At 35.2% G+C, this 18,279-nt stretch overlaps 1 protein-coding gene across 18 annotated transcripts in view; it reads right to left on the bottom strand.

Annotated features, from left to right (window-relative positions):
- Positions 1–18,279, bottom strand: part of ARPP21 (cAMP regulated phosphoprotein 21) — a 159,161-nt gene that overhangs the window by 100,152 nt on the left and 40,730 nt on the right. For 10 of the 18 annotated variants that reach the window (XM_030932931.1, XM_030932986.1, XM_010389614.1 and 7 more), the window contains exons 1-9: positions 17,502–17,582; positions 17,243–17,416; positions 15,338–15,504; positions 14,337–14,378; positions 13,466–13,555; positions 9,388–9,532; positions 7,889–7,967; positions 7,140–7,199; positions 6,291–6,431 (exon numbers count right to left, since the gene is read on the bottom strand). In XM_030932931.1, the coding sequence (XP_030788791.1) occupies positions 6,291–6,431; positions 7,140–7,199; positions 7,889–7,967; positions 9,388–9,532; positions 13,466–13,555; positions 14,337–14,378; positions 15,338–15,466 (686 nt within the window). In that variant the 5' untranslated portion in view covers positions 15,467–15,504; positions 17,243–17,416; positions 17,502–17,582. Of the gene's footprint in view, positions 1–6,290; positions 6,432–7,139; positions 7,200–7,888; positions 7,968–9,387; positions 9,533–11,388; positions 13,261–13,465; positions 13,556–14,336; positions 14,379–15,337; positions 15,505–17,242; positions 17,417–17,501; positions 17,586–18,279 lie in introns of those variants that run through there. The other 8 variants (XM_030932936.1, XM_030932932.1, XM_010389633.1 and 5 more) reach the window with 5 other exon arrangements.

Here is an 18,279-nt window from a genome sequence, read left to right as displayed (position 1 = left end):
TCTAGGGCCTGTATCCACTCTCTTTCAGTGGATTTGCTATTTCCTTTCTTTGCTCTGCACTGTCAGAGCAGGGGATTTGAGGCAATGACAGTGGGCGGATGTGAAAGACAAGAGAAAAAATGTTCAAGAGGTGACAATCTTTTAACATGAAAATTATCTGGGATGAGTTAAACAGTTCCTCTGACATATGCAAAAACATTCAGATATACATGGGATTCTCATTGCCTGCGGCTGATCTTGGCTTTTTGGAAAACAGTTATGCAAGAGGATGGTTTCTAATCTCCAATGGTACACTCTAAGTGTGCATCCTTTCTCTGGGATGAAGAAGAGGAAGGCAAAAATATATCTAAAAGAACAACAATAAACTGCTTCGTGCCAAACACAGAATATGAGTAAAAAAAGAGAGAAACTGAAGATCAGAAAGTGAGAGAAAAAGAAGGACAAAATTTCTTACACAGAAAGACACATATATTTGTGGCATTTAAAATATTTTGATAAGATCACTATTCATATTTTTAGCCTAAATCCTAAATATAAAAAATGTAACATTATGTAGAGTAAATACATTATAAATATCATTTATAATATCAAAATAACATGGACCCTAATGCCTTCACCCTAGCAAGGGTCTCATTCATCATCATCACCTAACCTGACAGCTGACAAAAAATTCCATCAAAAAATAAAAAGTGTCAGGGCAAAACATATTTCTGGCAATCTACAATGGGATAGAAGACAGGAACTAACTAAAGGTGAAGGAACACAATGTGGAGGGCCTCTCAGCTCAGAGACTCCATTTGTTAGAGGAGTCCCAGCTGTTAAGAACCAATTTGTAGATCAAAAGGCGTTGTTGGAGGCTACTGGTCACATACACAAATCTGTTCTTACTCTGGTTAGCTCTGAGCACCAACAAAAATGCAGTGCTGTGGAGGAAAGGTGACTTCCTTTACTAATTCTCTAAAGTGCATCAGTTTGCTCAGGTGACAGTACCACCTTGAACTGTTCCCCAAATGAACACAAATATTACTTCCTTCTTTTCATAAATGTTATTCTTAACTCCAGCCCCATGCCTTGGTGACAGCAGCACTCACCCAAGTCTTTATACTCTTGGTCATTTCCTCTCGAATATATCCCATTAGTCAATACCAGACCTGCCTTTCGAAAGTATCATGTTATGCACATCAAGTCTCATGTTCTAAAGCTCTAAGAGCTGCCTGCCTTCAAGATTCTATTCAATCTTATGTAGCCTTCCACTGTCATTGACAATATCATTGTCTCCATATTTGCCTCCAGCCAGTACAGCATTATTTTAAAGTCTCCTGAATTTGAGGTCAAATACCCTGAATTAGCATCCTGCTGCTACTGTGCAGCAGTGTGACTTTAGACAATTCACTAATTTCCCTTCGGTACATATTCTCTTCAGTAAAGTTAGAAAAATAATTTTAAAAAATTCTTTTCATTAGGTGGCTGTGAGAACCTAACACAACCATCTCAACAAAATGCCCAGCTCTTAGTAAATGCTCCAAAAATGTAGATATTATTATCTCATGTTCGTTTATAGCCCATACTCCCGTTTGCCATGTATCCCCCTCCTCACTATGTTTGTTTAAGTCTTACCCTTTCTCAAAGTCTTCCTAAATGCCTATTTGAACCATGAAATGGATGGGCAGGTAGTCCCCAATGAATCTGCTATATACGTTCTGCTAGATATTTGATACAGTGTTCCTTCAATTATGGAGCGATTCTCTAGATATCTGTTACGTGTCTACTTTGGGTCTACAAAGAGTTGCACTACATTTTTCAAGTTTTAAGAAGACTGAGATTCCGAAGTTATTCCTCCATCTATAACCATAGCGTAAAACGTTTGAGGACAAGAATCCTATCTCGTAATTTTTTGTGTGATCACCGACACTGAAGTCTGTTGTTGGTGAGTTGTAGTTGCTGGAAATGTTTTCAGTGTCTGGAAAGTTTTGTCTGTGTATATTATATGACTGCAAAAACATAACATCTCTGCTCTTATCAGGTAAGATTTACAGAAACCTGGAATGTATTAATGTAAAATCTCTATACAGTTGACTTTACTTCAACTATCTTTCCATCTTGTCTCATTGCTTCTCACTGCACCTAATGCTCTTGTAGATGTGGCATAAATCCATGGAGTTGAACAATCAGATTGCTGTGGCAGTAATTTTGTAATAACAAAATAAATAGGTTCACCCCCTTATGAACATAATTAATAAATGTGGCTTTTTCATTCTTAGAATAAAAGAGTGAAATGCAGTAAAGCTTAACTTTTTATATTTATTTAAACTTCATATTTATTTAAACTTTATATATTATATATTATATAAATATATATCATATTATATATAATATCTAAATATATATTTAGATATAATGCATATATATATGAATTCCTTCAAAAAATCACATCTTGTGGCAGTAATAAGCATGGCAAATCTAGCAAGACCTATCAAGTTGTAGGGAAGTTCTGTTACTTAATGATATCACTAAGTTAATCTTCAAAAATATCTTATCTATCAATCACTGTTTTCTATCAGACAACAAAGGACTTAAAAGGATTACAATTTTCAACCAATCCAGGGACTCTTCTTGAGGACTCTGCTCAATATTTTCCGGGTATTTTTGCTTTAAGAGAATAAGATTATTTAAAAACATCTTTTTGATATTAGACACATTGGTTTAGGTCCCAGTCATGCTAACCATTGCTTCTCTGTAAGCCCCAAACTAAAACTCAGTTTGTGCCTAATTTTCTTCCTCTGTAAAATGAAGTTTTAATTATTATATTGTAAAGTTTTTTGTATTAAATGTAATAATATCATTTACCTCATGTAATGTATATTATTACAAGACGTAAAGTGGTGAAATGAATAAGCAGTAGGCAATGTTAATATAAGTAAGGGATGATATTTAACAAACAGAAGCATATCGTAAGATAAGTTTTTTCATCATAAAAGAGCAGATAGATTATATCTGGGTATATTATTGAAAATACTAGAGGTCAGTGCAGTACACACACATATGTAATCCTCACAGAGTATATTGTTATGATCTTAATATTTTGAACTTCATGTGAAATTCTTTCTTCTCCATGAAAAACCTAACCTTCTAGAGTCACATTCTATAGTTACTTCACCTGCCTATCACCTAGAAAATCAGAATTCTGGGAAATAAATTCTAACCAATAAGGAGCTGAAATAGTTACAATTATTTAAACATCAATGTCAGAGTAGTATTAAAGTGTCACTGAAGAAGAAAAACATCAGAGTAGTATTAAGTGCCACTAAAGAAGAAAAATATAAAAGGAAGTTTTTTTTTCCTCTACCTTTTAGTAAACAAAAATACCCTCAATCCACATTTTTCTGCATTTCTCTCAGGCTACAGTGTCATTAAAATATGCATTTCATGTGTTTACACTGGAGTAGCATTAAAACTCTAGATACTGAGAAAGTATTCCCCAAACACAAAACTCACATGGAACTCTCATCTCAGTATTCTCTCCTTTAAATAAATGAAGGCATTTCAATCCAGAAATAGTTTGAAATTAATATGGTTCCCCTGACCAACACATGTTGATTGCCCTGATAAGACAACTCTGAAATTTTTCACAAAACCAAAAAACCAAGACACCTAGAACTTGAATAGAATGTTTTGGGTATAATGTCACATTTTGAACTTCAACCCCAAAGAGCATGGCAACAGACTTTTAAAATCGAACATAATTTTCCACAAAACAACACTTCTTTTCACTAAAATTGTTGACAATGACTCAGGTTCTGAAAACTGTGATTTGTTCCTATTTGGATACAGAGATTTAATTCATCCTCTTTTTCCGTGTGCTAAAATACATCAGTTATCCACCCCTACCTCAATAACTACTCAAATAGAGGATGAGCCACCACCGTCCCTCAAGAGCCACTCAAATAGAGCATGGTCAGAAATGTAGTTAGAATAGAACAGTAGAACTTGACAGCTATGAATTGAACATTGTTTGAGCTCAATACTTCAGTAAATACCCTGAAAGTCCATGACATACAGTTACTTGCCTTTTTTATTTAGGCATGATTTGCTTTGACTCATGAAGGGGTGTCTAAATGGTGGTGTATAAGAGTAAGGAGTTAGCCAGAGGCTGAGTCCTGGCCTTCCTGTTGTAACAACTGTACCTTCAAGAGGGTGTTCTCTGCACACACTTACTTTTAACTCTTCCTAAAGGTGTAAACATGTGGAGTCTATTTTTAAATGGCCATTAATAAAAAAAAAGAAAAGCTGGCACTCTTCTAGAAGTGAAAGAGTCTAGTAATATGATACCTACTCGCTAGAAAATAAAAGTTTTAAAGGACAAATCATGTTCTCCAGTGGTATTTGGGAACTTGCAGGAAACACAAAGATTTAAAAAGAGCTGATCAATAGAAAATTCTAAAATCATATCAGTGTTCCATATCTGCTCTATCCAATAGCTGCTTGAAATGTGGCTTACTGATAGAGGAACTGAATTTTAAAGTTTAAATTTTATATAAATTTAATAAATGTGAATCAAAATGTAAATAGCCATATTTGGCTACCATACTGGGCAGATCACGTTTAGAACCAGCACTCAAAGTTGACCAGGAGTCTTGATATAATGCTTAATTTTCTCAAAGCCATTCTCCAAGGGAACATGTCTAAAACATATGGACTAGTATTTATGACTATGTGATTGCCAAATTGGTGTGAATTAAAAATAAATCTACTATCCACCAGTTGAAATTGTATCATATTTAATATACTTGAACTATGGAGTTTTCCATGTTTGCTATGACCTTATAGACAAAGAAGAAGAAAAAAAATCAAAAGGAAGTAGTCAACTGCTTTTCTATTTTACAATCAGCATGTCCCTGCATTATGATATCTAAAAGCCATTAAAAAATGAAGAATAACACAACTATAACAACAACAAAGAGTATTTGATGGAGAGGGAAGATATAAAGGATTTTAAAAGTTATCTTTAAGTTTTACTACTATTCAAATATGAGGCACATGTGTAAACAATCAGGTAAAATAGGAAGCTGATAAATTTTTAAAATGTGTTTTGCTAACACAGTAGAATGCAACTACAGGACTGAATGGTTCTGAAACTTCAAGGACCCTCAAACATGATTCAGTTCAAACTATCCTGCGGATATATAAGTAATTTGAAGCCCACAGAAGTGGAGTGCTCACTGTCCCTGAGACAATAATAATAGCCATGCTTGGTCCCAGATCTCCCAGTTTGTGCTCTCTTCACTATGACTTTCCCCTGACCTCTGCTGAGCACAAACTGATGCTTGAGTTGAGAAAGAGCCTCATCTCCATCCCCACTTGTCCCAACCTCTGGTGAGCAGAAAATATAGAGTATTGTAACCATGATACTCTGCTTGACACAAAAGCTCCCTTCACTAACATTCCTAAAGAGCATGCAATTTACAGTTTACCAAGCACACTGTGAGAAAAGAAAATTATAAAAATGGATGCTTTATGTGGGCCATTGTTTTAGTTTAACATGCCTTTTGTTATAGAAGTGCCTTGTACTGTACTCAACAGATATATAGGTTCAAGAAAAATAGCTCCAAGCTTCAAAGCAAATGACTACTCATGTTATTATGCTTCTGGTGACTCAAAGAAACAATGAACAGGTATTAAGATAAAAACAAACAATTACTTTAAAGGGAAAAAACTTGTCATTCTCTTTTTAGAACTAAGGCTTAGATGTTTCATGTAGCTCAAAACTCTCATTTTACAGGTGAAAAAATGGAGATGGCAGATGTTAAATGACTTGCTCCAAGTCACACAACTAGTAAGTAGAATTGGGTTTTAGAGGCAAGACTTCTGCCCCTAGGTTAGATAGATGTCTAAAAAGCAGAAGAAAGAAGAAAGAAAATAACAATTATTCTGTGTATGTCATGGTCATTTAGAAATATCTGTTATTTTTAATTTAAGCTATACTTTGACATAAAATTTTTCACAGCTTTGTATGTAATTTCACAGAGTACTGATGGAAGAAAGAAAATTATGTTTCAGGAACTATGTAAAAGAGCAGGAAATAAATCCACTTTATTTTCTGAATTTTATAAACTTTCTTGGTTCTCAGACAATCGTCTATAGATAAATGCCACACTACTTCTGATAAGAGCAAGAGATAAATAACATTGCACATTTTAAATGTCATGTACTGTGAATTTTATACTGTGATCTTATAAATGAATCCATAGGAGAAAAAGAAAAAGCTAAATAAATACAGTGATGGGGCTTACATTCTGGTGCTGCTGGTCTTGTTGATGATAACAGATTTTCCTGTTTGATCCACATTGTGATCCAATCCAAAATAAGCTGCCACTCGATGGACAAGCATCCTCTGATACGATGACATCTGAGGGAACTTTTTATAATGATTACTGGAATATAATTCAAGAAAAAGTGGAATCAGCATTTTCATTTTTTGCCCATAATACATTTTACAAGTATACACACAAAACTATCTCTCTCTCATCTAAACCACTAAGCCTATTGCATTTCTGGCATCACTTAATGTCCTAATTTCCAGAAAAAAATTCTACTTATTACATATTTATTGATTATGCTATAAGCATCTTTGTTTCATAGTTACACATTTCTCTTGCCAAATAGAATGTCATGTCTGTTGGACAGTATTGCATTTTAGTCCATGATACCTTATCACAGGACAAATGATGTGACATAATACGTGACTGCAGATGTCTATATGGAGATGTGTCATTACACGGTTTACACTGAAGCAGCACAATTATTTTCAGGCATAACTGACTGCAGCCAGCTGGAGCCCATTAAAAAACTATAATAAAAATGAAAAGGGTCTCTTCTTGTTACAGCTACTCTATGCTAATCAGTGGCCCACTGTTTATAGCCATTTTGTCAGGAATTTAACAAGCAGAAGCACACATGGTCCAAGCAACAATTCTCATCAGCATATAGTTCCTAACTCCAATAATGTCTCCATTTAACAAATCAAGGAACATATTAAACAATGTTTTATCTATCCCTAAGTCTTTCCAGAGTGGATAATTTAACTCCAGTACCAAACTAGGATACATCATCAAATTAACCAGCATTGCAGTTTAACATACTTGTTGTCAGCAATGAAATCGATAATTTCCTGCTCCATTTTCAAAAGTATCATCCTGTCCCTGCAAAATAAATGTTAAATTTAAAAGGTTTTATGTATGTCCCACTTCCAAAAACCTAAAGAATTCATTAAATGTATGGAAAACATTACTTTAATGTATGCTGCTACAAACTTAGACCTAATTCTTCTTTGGAATATGCTGACCATTTACATATTATTTCATTTCACTCATTACAAATTATTTCATTATTTAAGAGTATTCCTTTGTGAAGTATATTGAAATATCTAAATTTTGTAGTCTTAATGTTCATTATGACATGCAAAGTACTAGGATCAAAAAAAAAACACATCAAATAAGTAGTATATTTCAAATAAATAGGAAACTGGAACAAATCAATGGCCAAGTATTGACTGTAAATGAATACACAGCTGCATTAAAACATAATTGGCTTATTTGACAACAATAATTTTTATTCACTATTTTTCCCCCAGCCATTATCTCTTTGTGATCCCAAAAGCAGAACTCTTAAACTATAATTTATTAATTGAGTAACTACCCAGTGACTAAGACTCTCCATAAAAAGTAAACATGCAAACCATCAGCAGAAAAAAAATGCAGGACATATTTTAAGACATCAGGGAAGGTATCTGCATTTTACAATGGCTTTCTTAGAAGTGTTGGATTAATAACTTTGATTGTAATATTCTATTTGATCCTTCTAAAAATAAGAGGCTTATTTAATAATTTACCTGGAATTATTCTTTAATGTGTTAATCAGAAACTCGTGTAAGTCTATGCCTGTAGAATCCGTGTATTCTTGGCTGCAATCTGAAACAAATAGCAGGATGGAGTTGTCGGGAATGATGGTGGAAAGGTGAGGTGGAAAAGGTTTCCCCAACCTATCCTGCTTCCCCCCTGCTCAGATAAATTTTAGGTGAAGCTGTTGGTATAAAAATACATGTTTCAAAACTAGCAACCTGGCAATATAACATCAGGATGAAAATTAGATTCAGGGATTGAAAACAACCAAATAAATCCTGACTATGGAAAGATCCAAATGTCATACAAGGGGAAGTGGGCACAGTCTGGGTATGGGGGAGAGGTGGAGTCAAATATGTCATGTGTTCATCCTGCATTGTAAATTACAAGGGCACAAACTCCACATGACAGAACTCCTACCTACAGAGAGAGCTCTCAAGATTTGAGATCCCATGGAACCCTTTTTCTCTTAAAGAAAGCGAAAAAAAAAAAAAAAAAAAAAGAATGTTCTCTAATGAGACTACCTATTAATCAGTACAAAATACAGTACACTAAATATTCCCAAGACTTTTAAATATCCTAATGTTGTCCAAAGCTTAATTTCTAAAACTGGTTTAGAAACCTGAACTTCTTTACTGTCATGTACACCTTGGATTTTAGATATTCCTCAGCAGAAAAAACAATTATAAGTAGATGTATGGTTATAGAACACATAACTGTTAGAGGTGGTTGTCATTCCTCAGTTGACCAGATGCTCTATTATTTCCCAGCTGCCCAGTTTGTTTGTTTGTTTGTTTAAGTTTACTGCAAGACTGTTTACTCATGGTACTCTTCATTTCAACTTAGTTTTGTTTTTGTACAATGATTGGTATGGCAAAAATTTGGACAGTTTGGATTGTAGGCTTTCAGTTTGTAAAGGTATGACTCTTTTGGACAGTGATTTATTGAAGTAGAAGTGTGTATTTCTTAAATAAACATTATGTGATAGTAGATGCGTGCAGAGACTAAATTCTGTGCCAGATAAAATGTGAATCATGTATTACACTGACGTATACATCTGCACTTTGGGGACCATATCACTTATGAACTGAGAATTGCTAATCCACTCTGTCTTTTAAGATAAACGTGAGAGTATCAAACTCGGTATCATTACTGTTCACCAATCCAAGTTAATCGATCCAAGAAACCTAAATTTAGGGCAGATTTAGATTTATTCCTTGTACAAGCTTGTCACTGAAAACAGAAGATTAAAATGTGAATCCAAAGAAATATGTGACCCTAAAAATAACCTGTCTAGCAACACAAGTAATGACACTATAAACAGAAAGAAAATCAAATTCACATTTTTTGCACACACACAGATACGTACACGTATAGAATTATATGCAGGGTTTGGTGGGAGGTGAATATGCATTTGAAATCTAGAATGTGTTCTGTGATTACGTGTGTGCCCAAATTGAGTAAGTTAAGGAAACATTTTCACATTCACCTTTTGATAACATTCTGATCTTGGGTTTTTCAGAGGTTTTATCTTTGTTTTTATCCTTTTCTTTTTCTCTTTCAGAGTCATCTTTCCTAGATTTATCCTCCTCTTGCAGGCTGGAAAAACTGGAAAGCTGTAAATGAATTGATTCCTGTTGGGGAAAAAATATAATAATTTAGGGCCAGGTTTAATAATCTCTGTCTGGCTCCCATTTTGCATAGAGGTTATGAAGTATAGAAAAATGAAAACCAGGTGCAGATTTTTTTTCTTAAATGGTAAAAATTAAACCTGTCAGAAAATTAATTGCCCTTTAAAATGATTTAATCTTCAGGAGTCAATGGGAGGTCATAAGGAACATCTCGTACTAAAACTTTGCCTCATGAATATTAACCTTAACCAAGCTGAATTCCTGTAGATCACAATACTAATTTTTTTTCTACGGGTTTATTTTTAAACACCTAGAAAAAATTTCTTTATTGGTAAGCTCACATCACAGCCATTGTATTAAAAAAAAAAAAAAAAAAGGACTCTGTAGTTCTATTCTATAATTCCTTATAAGGGGAAATTGGCACAAAGACAGACATATACTAGGAATCATAATTACAAATAGAACAGACATAAAGAAAGCCTCTATTACCGAATTTGCAATAAAAACTCGATTCTAGACCCAGGTCAACAATGATTTCTACTACAATGAAGAGCAGACTACGTAACTGCAGGAATTCTAGGCATAAACTTATTATAATTGTTTATAAATACCATTAATAAATCATTATATAATGCATAGTTACAATAAGCATTGCCTTTTAGAAAAGGTAGGAAGTAAAATTATATTTTTCATAAATAATATATATTTAATATTATTTTATTTTAGCATCAGTTTGTCCTTTCTAAAATATAGTATTCTCTTGAAATGATGTTTGATATAAGATTGACCATTTATAGCATTGGGACTGGATCCACTTTTATTCTTATCTATTTTGCACTGAAAATAGATTATTTTGCATTAACTCACATGTATCAGCCATTTGATTGATAGTATGTTCACTGTTTTGAAGAAGAATGAGCCAAATCATGTTTTTCAGTTTTATGAAAAACCTATGCTAGGATTAAAACTATGACAAATTAACCAACGGTAAGCCCACTTATTCTTATGTAAGAGATCATTTGATGGCAAAGCTTTCTTCCACTAGTGACATTAAAATTTATGATGTAGGAAAAAAATAATCCCAATGACTAATAACGTCTCTCACTGAAAATTAAACCAATGCTCACACGACATGTGACTAAATTGATGCTCGTACCCTCATAATTTGGGATTCTTAATGGTTCTCAGTAAACCTGGCCAATCTAACAAACATAAAGAAAAGTTCTCTGAAGCTAAGATTCTTTTTTGGAAGGGGCTCCATTGTGAACTCCCTGTTTCACAATGCTTATAAAGTCACACAATATAAACGATGAAATAAAACATCCTTTCATCATAAATATCTTAGCTGAGTTTTCCAACTTCAACATGTTTTTCCTGGGGATGTAAATATATAAACTTTGTAAAAACGGAGTGTAATTTGATTATAGAGTCATTTATTGCAGTTTGGGACAGAAATGTCTTAATATGCAAAGGTTCAGGCAGGTTCTAAGGATAGGATTTGCTTCTACTTGCTAAATAAATCACTGGGACATTTCTGGTCCAGAAGACATGGCTGGGGTGGGGAAGATTCAGTTTGACAGTTAATCTTCAAGGGAAACTGAGGGCTCCCAGGCCATGAAGGTGATCTCATCGCTTCTTCAAAACTGACTGAAACATCCAGCCTCTGTATGTATGAATCTAAAATCATAGAGGGTTGGACATATATTATAAATGCATGAGCAGAGGCTAAAGAATATCCACCATAAAAAAAATGTACAAATTGATGCCATGTGTTGACAAATACTATACTCAGGAAAAAAATTATCTTTTCTATGCATATACGTTACGGTGTTGAAAGAACACACAAAAGTGCTATAGAGTTGGTAAAAAACAATCTGTTATTTTTTAATATTTTTATTGATATGCTCAATAATAAAATACAAGTGTTAATAAATACATTGGTACAGGATAAGTTTATATCCAACAACAGTAAAAGAGTGATTCAAGTTGCAGTAATACACTGATAGGTAAATAGTATAACATTAGAAAAGCAAATTTCCTTTAACTTAAGGACAGACTGAACCATCAGATATGGGTCTGAGATCAAGTAATACAGGTAGCAAGAGTTTTTCCCACACTGGAAAATGAAGGCAGTTTTCCAAATACTGTGGATTTACAAACATTGGGGAAGCGATACAATCCATATACTGTATACTTCTGCCCGTGTTCTCTGGGATTCAGTCCGCACATTTTGTAAGTGCCGGTGGTACCTAATGAAGGCATTGCATATAAACTCAAAATTCTGTTTCTTTATTCTCTAAAAAGGTAGCACGGCCACTTGCTTATATGTGTGTGTCTGGATGTTTTCTATCAGCCCCCTGCTCCCACCACTCCTCAGCCAATCCAAAGAGAAGCTTGCAGGCTCTCATTCTCTCCTACAAAGCTAGTCTTGGTTTCTGAGCTTGGAACCAGCAGGAACAAAGCACCATTTACACCTTATTTCTCTGCACCAATTGTATGGAGACATTAGACTTAGGTCCAGAGTGGGCACTGTGATACAGATGATCCCTTAAAAAATTTCCTCCTGGTACCTTTTCAAATGGGACCAAAAGCAGATTAAGTCTATAAAGGCTGTCCTTCTCTGCCTGGCATTAGGAGTGGGGGACAACTGGGGCATTACTTCTTACAGGGCCTGTCATTCTGCAGAGTTAACATATATTGTGTGCAGTACATTACAAGCCATCAATCAACATTTGATAATATAAGCCATGATATTCACATGATTCTCCCTTTTCAATCTCCATTAAAAAATAGAAGCACAAATAAAATGCTGAAGGAAAGCTACACGTTTCTCAGAGCCCAAGTAAAATAAAGCATGTGTACGAAACACAGTAATGGCCACTGAAAGAGAGCCTGTCCATGCCTTATGACATGAGTGGCGTGTTGAGAAAATGATGCTAGAAAAAAAAAAACACACACACTCTTAGGACAAAATCTATTAGGAATTTATTTTTGGTCCTTTTAAAGAAAGTGCTCTCAATGCTCTCTGTTTCCATGAGGGGAATTCAGAGTATTTCAATTAAAGTAAAAAGAAAAAAGCAAAACCAAACCAAACAAAAATAATGATATCTTAATCAATTTTTCCCTCCCCTGGGCTCAGGTAAACCATTTTACTTTTGTCTTGACTGCTCCCAGCCTCTGATAAAATAAGTACAATTTCAGCAGCAAGACCATTTTTTATAAAAGCTAATATGATGCCTAAAAGGCAAACAAAAATAAGTATGATGTGAAGTTTCCCATTTTGTCATGAAATAATTTTGCTGAAATTTAAATTTTTATAACCTACTAATCTTGCTGTAAGGAGCAAAAATAAGGGTAAAAATATGCAGTGATAGATTAATAATATTAAAGTCACCATCAGCTCAGATTCATTTCTGGACAACTTTTGCAGTATTGAGAAATCTCCACCAAAGGCCATAAAAGTATTTCTCCAAAGTTCAATGCACCTTATTCGCTATTTCCTAAGTTTCATATGAACCAACAATTGTGTTTCTTATAGGCAAGTGCATTTTGGGGAGCTGAGAGGTAAGACATCTCCAACAAGGAAGGAGAGAGGATACTTGGGATTATATTTGGTTCAGCCTTATCAAAAGAGAGCCTTTGAGGAAATTCAGCACTACTGTGCCTACTTTTTATTTAACTTTTAATCTAAATTCTTTTGAATTCCTTTCCATTTGCAGTTTTCAGAGAGTCTGGAAAAAAACAAATGTAATACTCTGTGACAAACCATTACACTATTTTAGAATGTTGAATAAGCAAGGGATGAAGCCAAAAAATGAATTATTTTCTTCAATTATATTTTTCTCCCCCAAAACACTGTTTAACACCAAATTAAGAGTCATGCACACAAAGGTGGATCCCGTTCATGCAATTAATGATAATGACAAGGGGATATACCTGATCCTGAAGACTTTCACCTCCTGGTCTGGCAGAAGATTCCTCACAGACAGCAAGACTGCGAGTCAGTTTACCTTTTCCTGCTCCTGACTAGGAGACGGGGAAAGAAAAGGGAAGGGAAGGAAAATAAAGGAAACAAGCAGGAAACATTCTCGCACTGCCAAATCATCTCCACATTTACATGACTTCCCCAAATGAGGTTTTTAAAACCAAACTTCAAGTCTGCCAATCATTACTGTCTACATTGGCTCTAAGCATCATACCTCTATATTGATGGGGATGGAAGTAAAGAGAAATGTGAACAGATAAATTAAAAAAAATACTTTTAGTAAATTGTGTGCATCACATTGGGAACATATGAAGAATGAATTCCTGTCATTTCATGAAAATATCAGGAGGAAAAAATGGCAAAATTGATTTCTACTAAAACTAAGTTTGCAGGAGATTTGACTGAGAAGATGGTTAAAAGGATGAAAAGTATGTACTAAACAGCTGTATCTGTTTACTTCAAGGCAGAAATCAAGTAGTGAGAATAAAACATCTACTCTAAATTTTATTTAAAATAAAAACAAAACAAGTGGTCGTTTGTTTTGTAAAGTACTGTCAAATCTCTAAGTGTGAAAACAGGATCAAATACATACATTTACAGGTATTTGAACACTAAATCCTCTAATTAAAAAATATATAGTGCCAGAAAGTAAGACACGCATAAACACAACCCCATCAGAAACAGCCAGCACCAGTACAACCGGGATCCCCCACAATATCTGGACACAATCATCTGAACTGCTGGCAAATCCTTTAATTCTGATATAAAATATGCAATTTATACCCATGATATCAGGTCTACTTAGAATGTTAAGAAGCCTACCTTGGATTTTCTTCTTTCTTGATTCTGAGCCTCCAGCCGCCTCTGTATGTTGGAAAGAAAATAAAACAAAATAAAATAAAACAAACAAACAGTAAACCAACAAGCGAGAGAGAGAGAAAGAGAGAAAAATGTCACTACTGGCTGCAGTAGAGAAGTCAATAATAATAGCAACAGAACATCACAAACATTAGGGAGGACTCCTCCTTCCCTAGCTTTAAAAAACTTTTGACTAACTTTTAGCTCTTTTCTCTTTATAGCAACTATTGGAAAGGGGAAAAGGAAAAGCCAGCTTTGAAGTCTTTTGGCCATCATGCAGTTATCTGCCTTTGTTAACTGTTGGTATATAAAGAGTTAACACTTCTGTAGTTTAGTTAAAAGAAAATCAGTACTTACAAGCTATTTGTAAGTGCAGTTTGCTTTCCTTCTACCAAATCTCTTTCCCTTGTAAATCATGATGTGTTTCACAACACTTTTTCATTTCCTTTAATCACTCCCAGTCTTTCTTCCTCCTTCTAGTATTCTCTCTGTGGCTAGGAATTCTAGGGTTTAGCTTGTTTGCTAATAAGACTTGAGCCTTAGCATGCCCATGAAAGTCAAAGGAACACCTACCTGCCTTTGATTTTTCTTAGTTTACCATAAATTGAGTCTTCACCTTTCTACAGAACAGCAAATTCATTTTTAAAACTCAGCTAGTCTGAAGCTGCCTTGGGAGAAGCCCTCCATGTACACCTTGAGGTGTTCTGGAAATTGGTAAGGGGATGCTGTGTGCAAATTCAGAAAATAAATACTTTCCTATGACTTTTTTCCCCACAAAACACATTTTAGAGCATGGTTGGATTAGGACAAAAAGTGACAAAAATTGAAAAAGTAGGAGACTAGCATTTCCTAATGATACAACTAGTGAAACTCTTTAAAAAATAAATCTTTAAAGTATTCTGAAAATAAAAGAAGGGATCTGCACACAGTTGTATGAGAGTCAGGGTCTCTTCATGCCCACTCACCTGAAGTTCCAGTTTCTCCTCTTCATCCAGACTCTCTGATTTAACAATCCCGTTCTCTGGAGTAGCCGCCTCCTGCTCAGTCCCTCCTTCCTCTGCTATCGCCTGATTCAGGTCTCCTTGCTCAGACATTCTCCCAGGTGCAAATTAAAATAACAAGATTTTATGCCCTAGAAGGTTAAGGTATCAGAAAATAAAGTCAGTGCAAGGTATTTACTATCATTCTTTAGATATTTCATTTCTCTTTTCATATTCAAATCCAAATGAGCAATTTTGAGAATTTTATACAAAAGGAGGAAAAAACAAGGTGAAATCAAGTACCCAAGGCATGCACAAGAGGCAGATGCAGTTGTCCCATCCACACCCCCTTTACACACACTTGTGAATACACCTTGCCATCAAAATGGTTCAACAAATCTTAGAGACACCTAACTCCCACACAACTACCAGTCCCCGATTCTCCACTACAGGGTAGAAGCAACAAAAGAGGATATTTCTCCCACTTTTGAATAAAGGACCCTCGACTTCTGACTCAAGATGTGGTATTGATGTTCTGCAGCATCTCTAAGATGACTGAAAAATTATTTGCAGGTTCCAAACATAGACATGCTTCCCTACATATAAGGAATACAGTAGTCTGAAAGGGCAAAAAATCTATTGAGAAGGTAACAATTCAGCATAAATATGGTATCTAATTTTGGCAATAAACCTTTCAGGGTCCACATTTCCAGGTTTCGAACTGACAGCTACGTTATTAAAAACGTAAGCCCTCTCCCAAGCTCCTGTCAGTTACTGGTGCGACAAGATCCTGTGGAAGGGAGTCTTTGGCAGGCAGCTCTAATGAAGCTATCCCAACTAAACTCTACTTCTCCATGCTCACGATAGACTACAGACACTGGAAATGGCTTTTCAGAGTTAAAATCTGTTATTATTTTTTTTCTCCCTACCTTTATAAAACCCCTGACACTTCCCCTTCTGATGTGCTGTCAAATGAGGCTCATGAATAATTTAACATTTACTTCCTCCTCACTTTTTTTAAGCTGTGAGAAAAATAGAAAGAAAAAAAAGAAGAAAGAGAAGGAGGGAGGAGGAGGAGGAAGGAGGAGGAGGAAAGAGAGAAGAAGAAGAAGAAAGAAAAGAGAAAGAAGAAGGAGAAGGAGAGAGAGGCGCTGTAGCTTAGAAAGTTAGTTCTTTTACAAAAAATTCCCAAGCAATGACTGTCCCATTCCCAGTCATTACAATGGTAATTATTATTGGACAAATAAGAGTTTTAATATGTTTCTTTGAGAGTGTTCAATTACCATTTACTAATTCAGTAACTTTATTTCCAACTAAAAATAGGAAGCGTGAGAAAAATCTAAACCACAGAAATTTCACTAAAATCTACCATGACAAAACAGATGGTATCTAATGATATCTTTAAAATACACAGGCTTATTCGGCAAAGGATTGTGGGAATGTAAAAGGAAGTTTTCCAGCAGGATGGTAGTTTGAGTCTGTAAAGTGACTAGTAAGCAATGCATTCAGGTTTTGGGAGGTTTTAGGATATTTCATCCAGTGCATTCTGATGGATTTCTTATATTTCAGTGACACTCAGTGTGTGTGGTTAATGAAATAAAAAGTTCCATTTTCCACTGGCAAACAGCTTGTTTCTCAGTGCATTGAGTAGGGGACTTCTGTTGCCCTAACTCATTTTTTAGAGCATTTAAGTAAAAAACAGACCGTGACCAGATTTAAAATGGAGTGAACAAATTGAGCTCTAATTCTCCAAACTACAAGCCAAATGAGTCTCTGATACAGATCCTGTCATGGTTACATTCAGTGAACTGCTGGATACAAGCAGGCACATTTATATAATAACAAATCTAAAATACAGATGAGATGACAGCCAGACAACAAGACCTTTACCTTTCGTGCAGAATTCCTGCTGTAGGTCTTGGCGACTTACTAGCGGCTTCTGTCGTTCTACGCCAGGAAAATCCACACAAGTGATCAGAGACAACTGGAGTCCCATGTCCCCATTAACAGTTCGGAATGCCCATCTCCATGCGATTCCCTTACACAGTGTGACACATCGTCAACCTGAAAAAAGATGAAAAGTAAATAATAATAATTGCAATAATCATGGTAGGGTGAAGGATGAAATAAATAAGACGGTGTTTCTAACACTAATGACCAGCTTCCAGCAAATCACGTTCACAGCTTGATCCAGCTCCACCTGTCTCAAACTGCCTGCTTCTTCTCTAATGAAGGCTACAGCCGGCTGTTCAAGTCAGAACGGCACCCACGCAAGGAGCTAAAATTAACAATTGCATTATGCACCGAAGATTACTCACTTCAATTTTAACCTTTTTTAGTGAAATCTCGCACTTTGTATTAAAAAAAAATAATAAAAAAAAAAAAAAAAACAAGCTTGTGTGTTTGCCCCAATGAGAATCAGGATCACCTATGAGCAAAAGTTTTGCTTCCTTTTTCTAACCAAAGCCTTTATCATAATTATAGATTATATTATATATTTTAATGCTGTAGTTTCTCTCTTTATGAAAGTTACCTGAATAAAGTGTACTGAAAGGTTTTCATTAAATGAAACATTCTCTATGAAAGTTAAAAAAAAAAGAAAGAAAGAAGAAAACTTTTATAATGGCATGGCTGAGAAAGCTCTTTTCTCTCCACTTATAGTTTGGGAAGAAGAATGCCTAATATTCTTGTTGCAGGGTGAACACAATCTATCCATAGCCCTCCCTCCCCATCGGGATTGCCACTGCCAGCTGGGCATTCTGTTTGACAGCGAAGAAACACTGACAGAGGGATTCAACAGATTTGCAAACTTCAAGTCTGTTGAAAACAATCCATGCTATAATGTGCACTTTCTCTTTCTCACAACTCCTACAGGAGCAGCGGCAAAGAGAGCTTGAATGCAAACACAGAGACGGGCTCCTAATAAT

This window comes from Rhinopithecus roxellana, chromosome 1, assembly GCF_007565055.1.
Source record: "Rhinopithecus roxellana isolate Shanxi Qingling chromosome 1, ASM756505v1, whole genome shotgun sequence".
Lineage (NCBI taxonomy): Eukaryota > Metazoa > Chordata > Mammalia > Primates > Cercopithecidae > Rhinopithecus > Rhinopithecus roxellana.
Note: the sequence above shows the minus strand (reverse complement) of the source record. Positions and strands in the feature narration are given on the sequence as shown.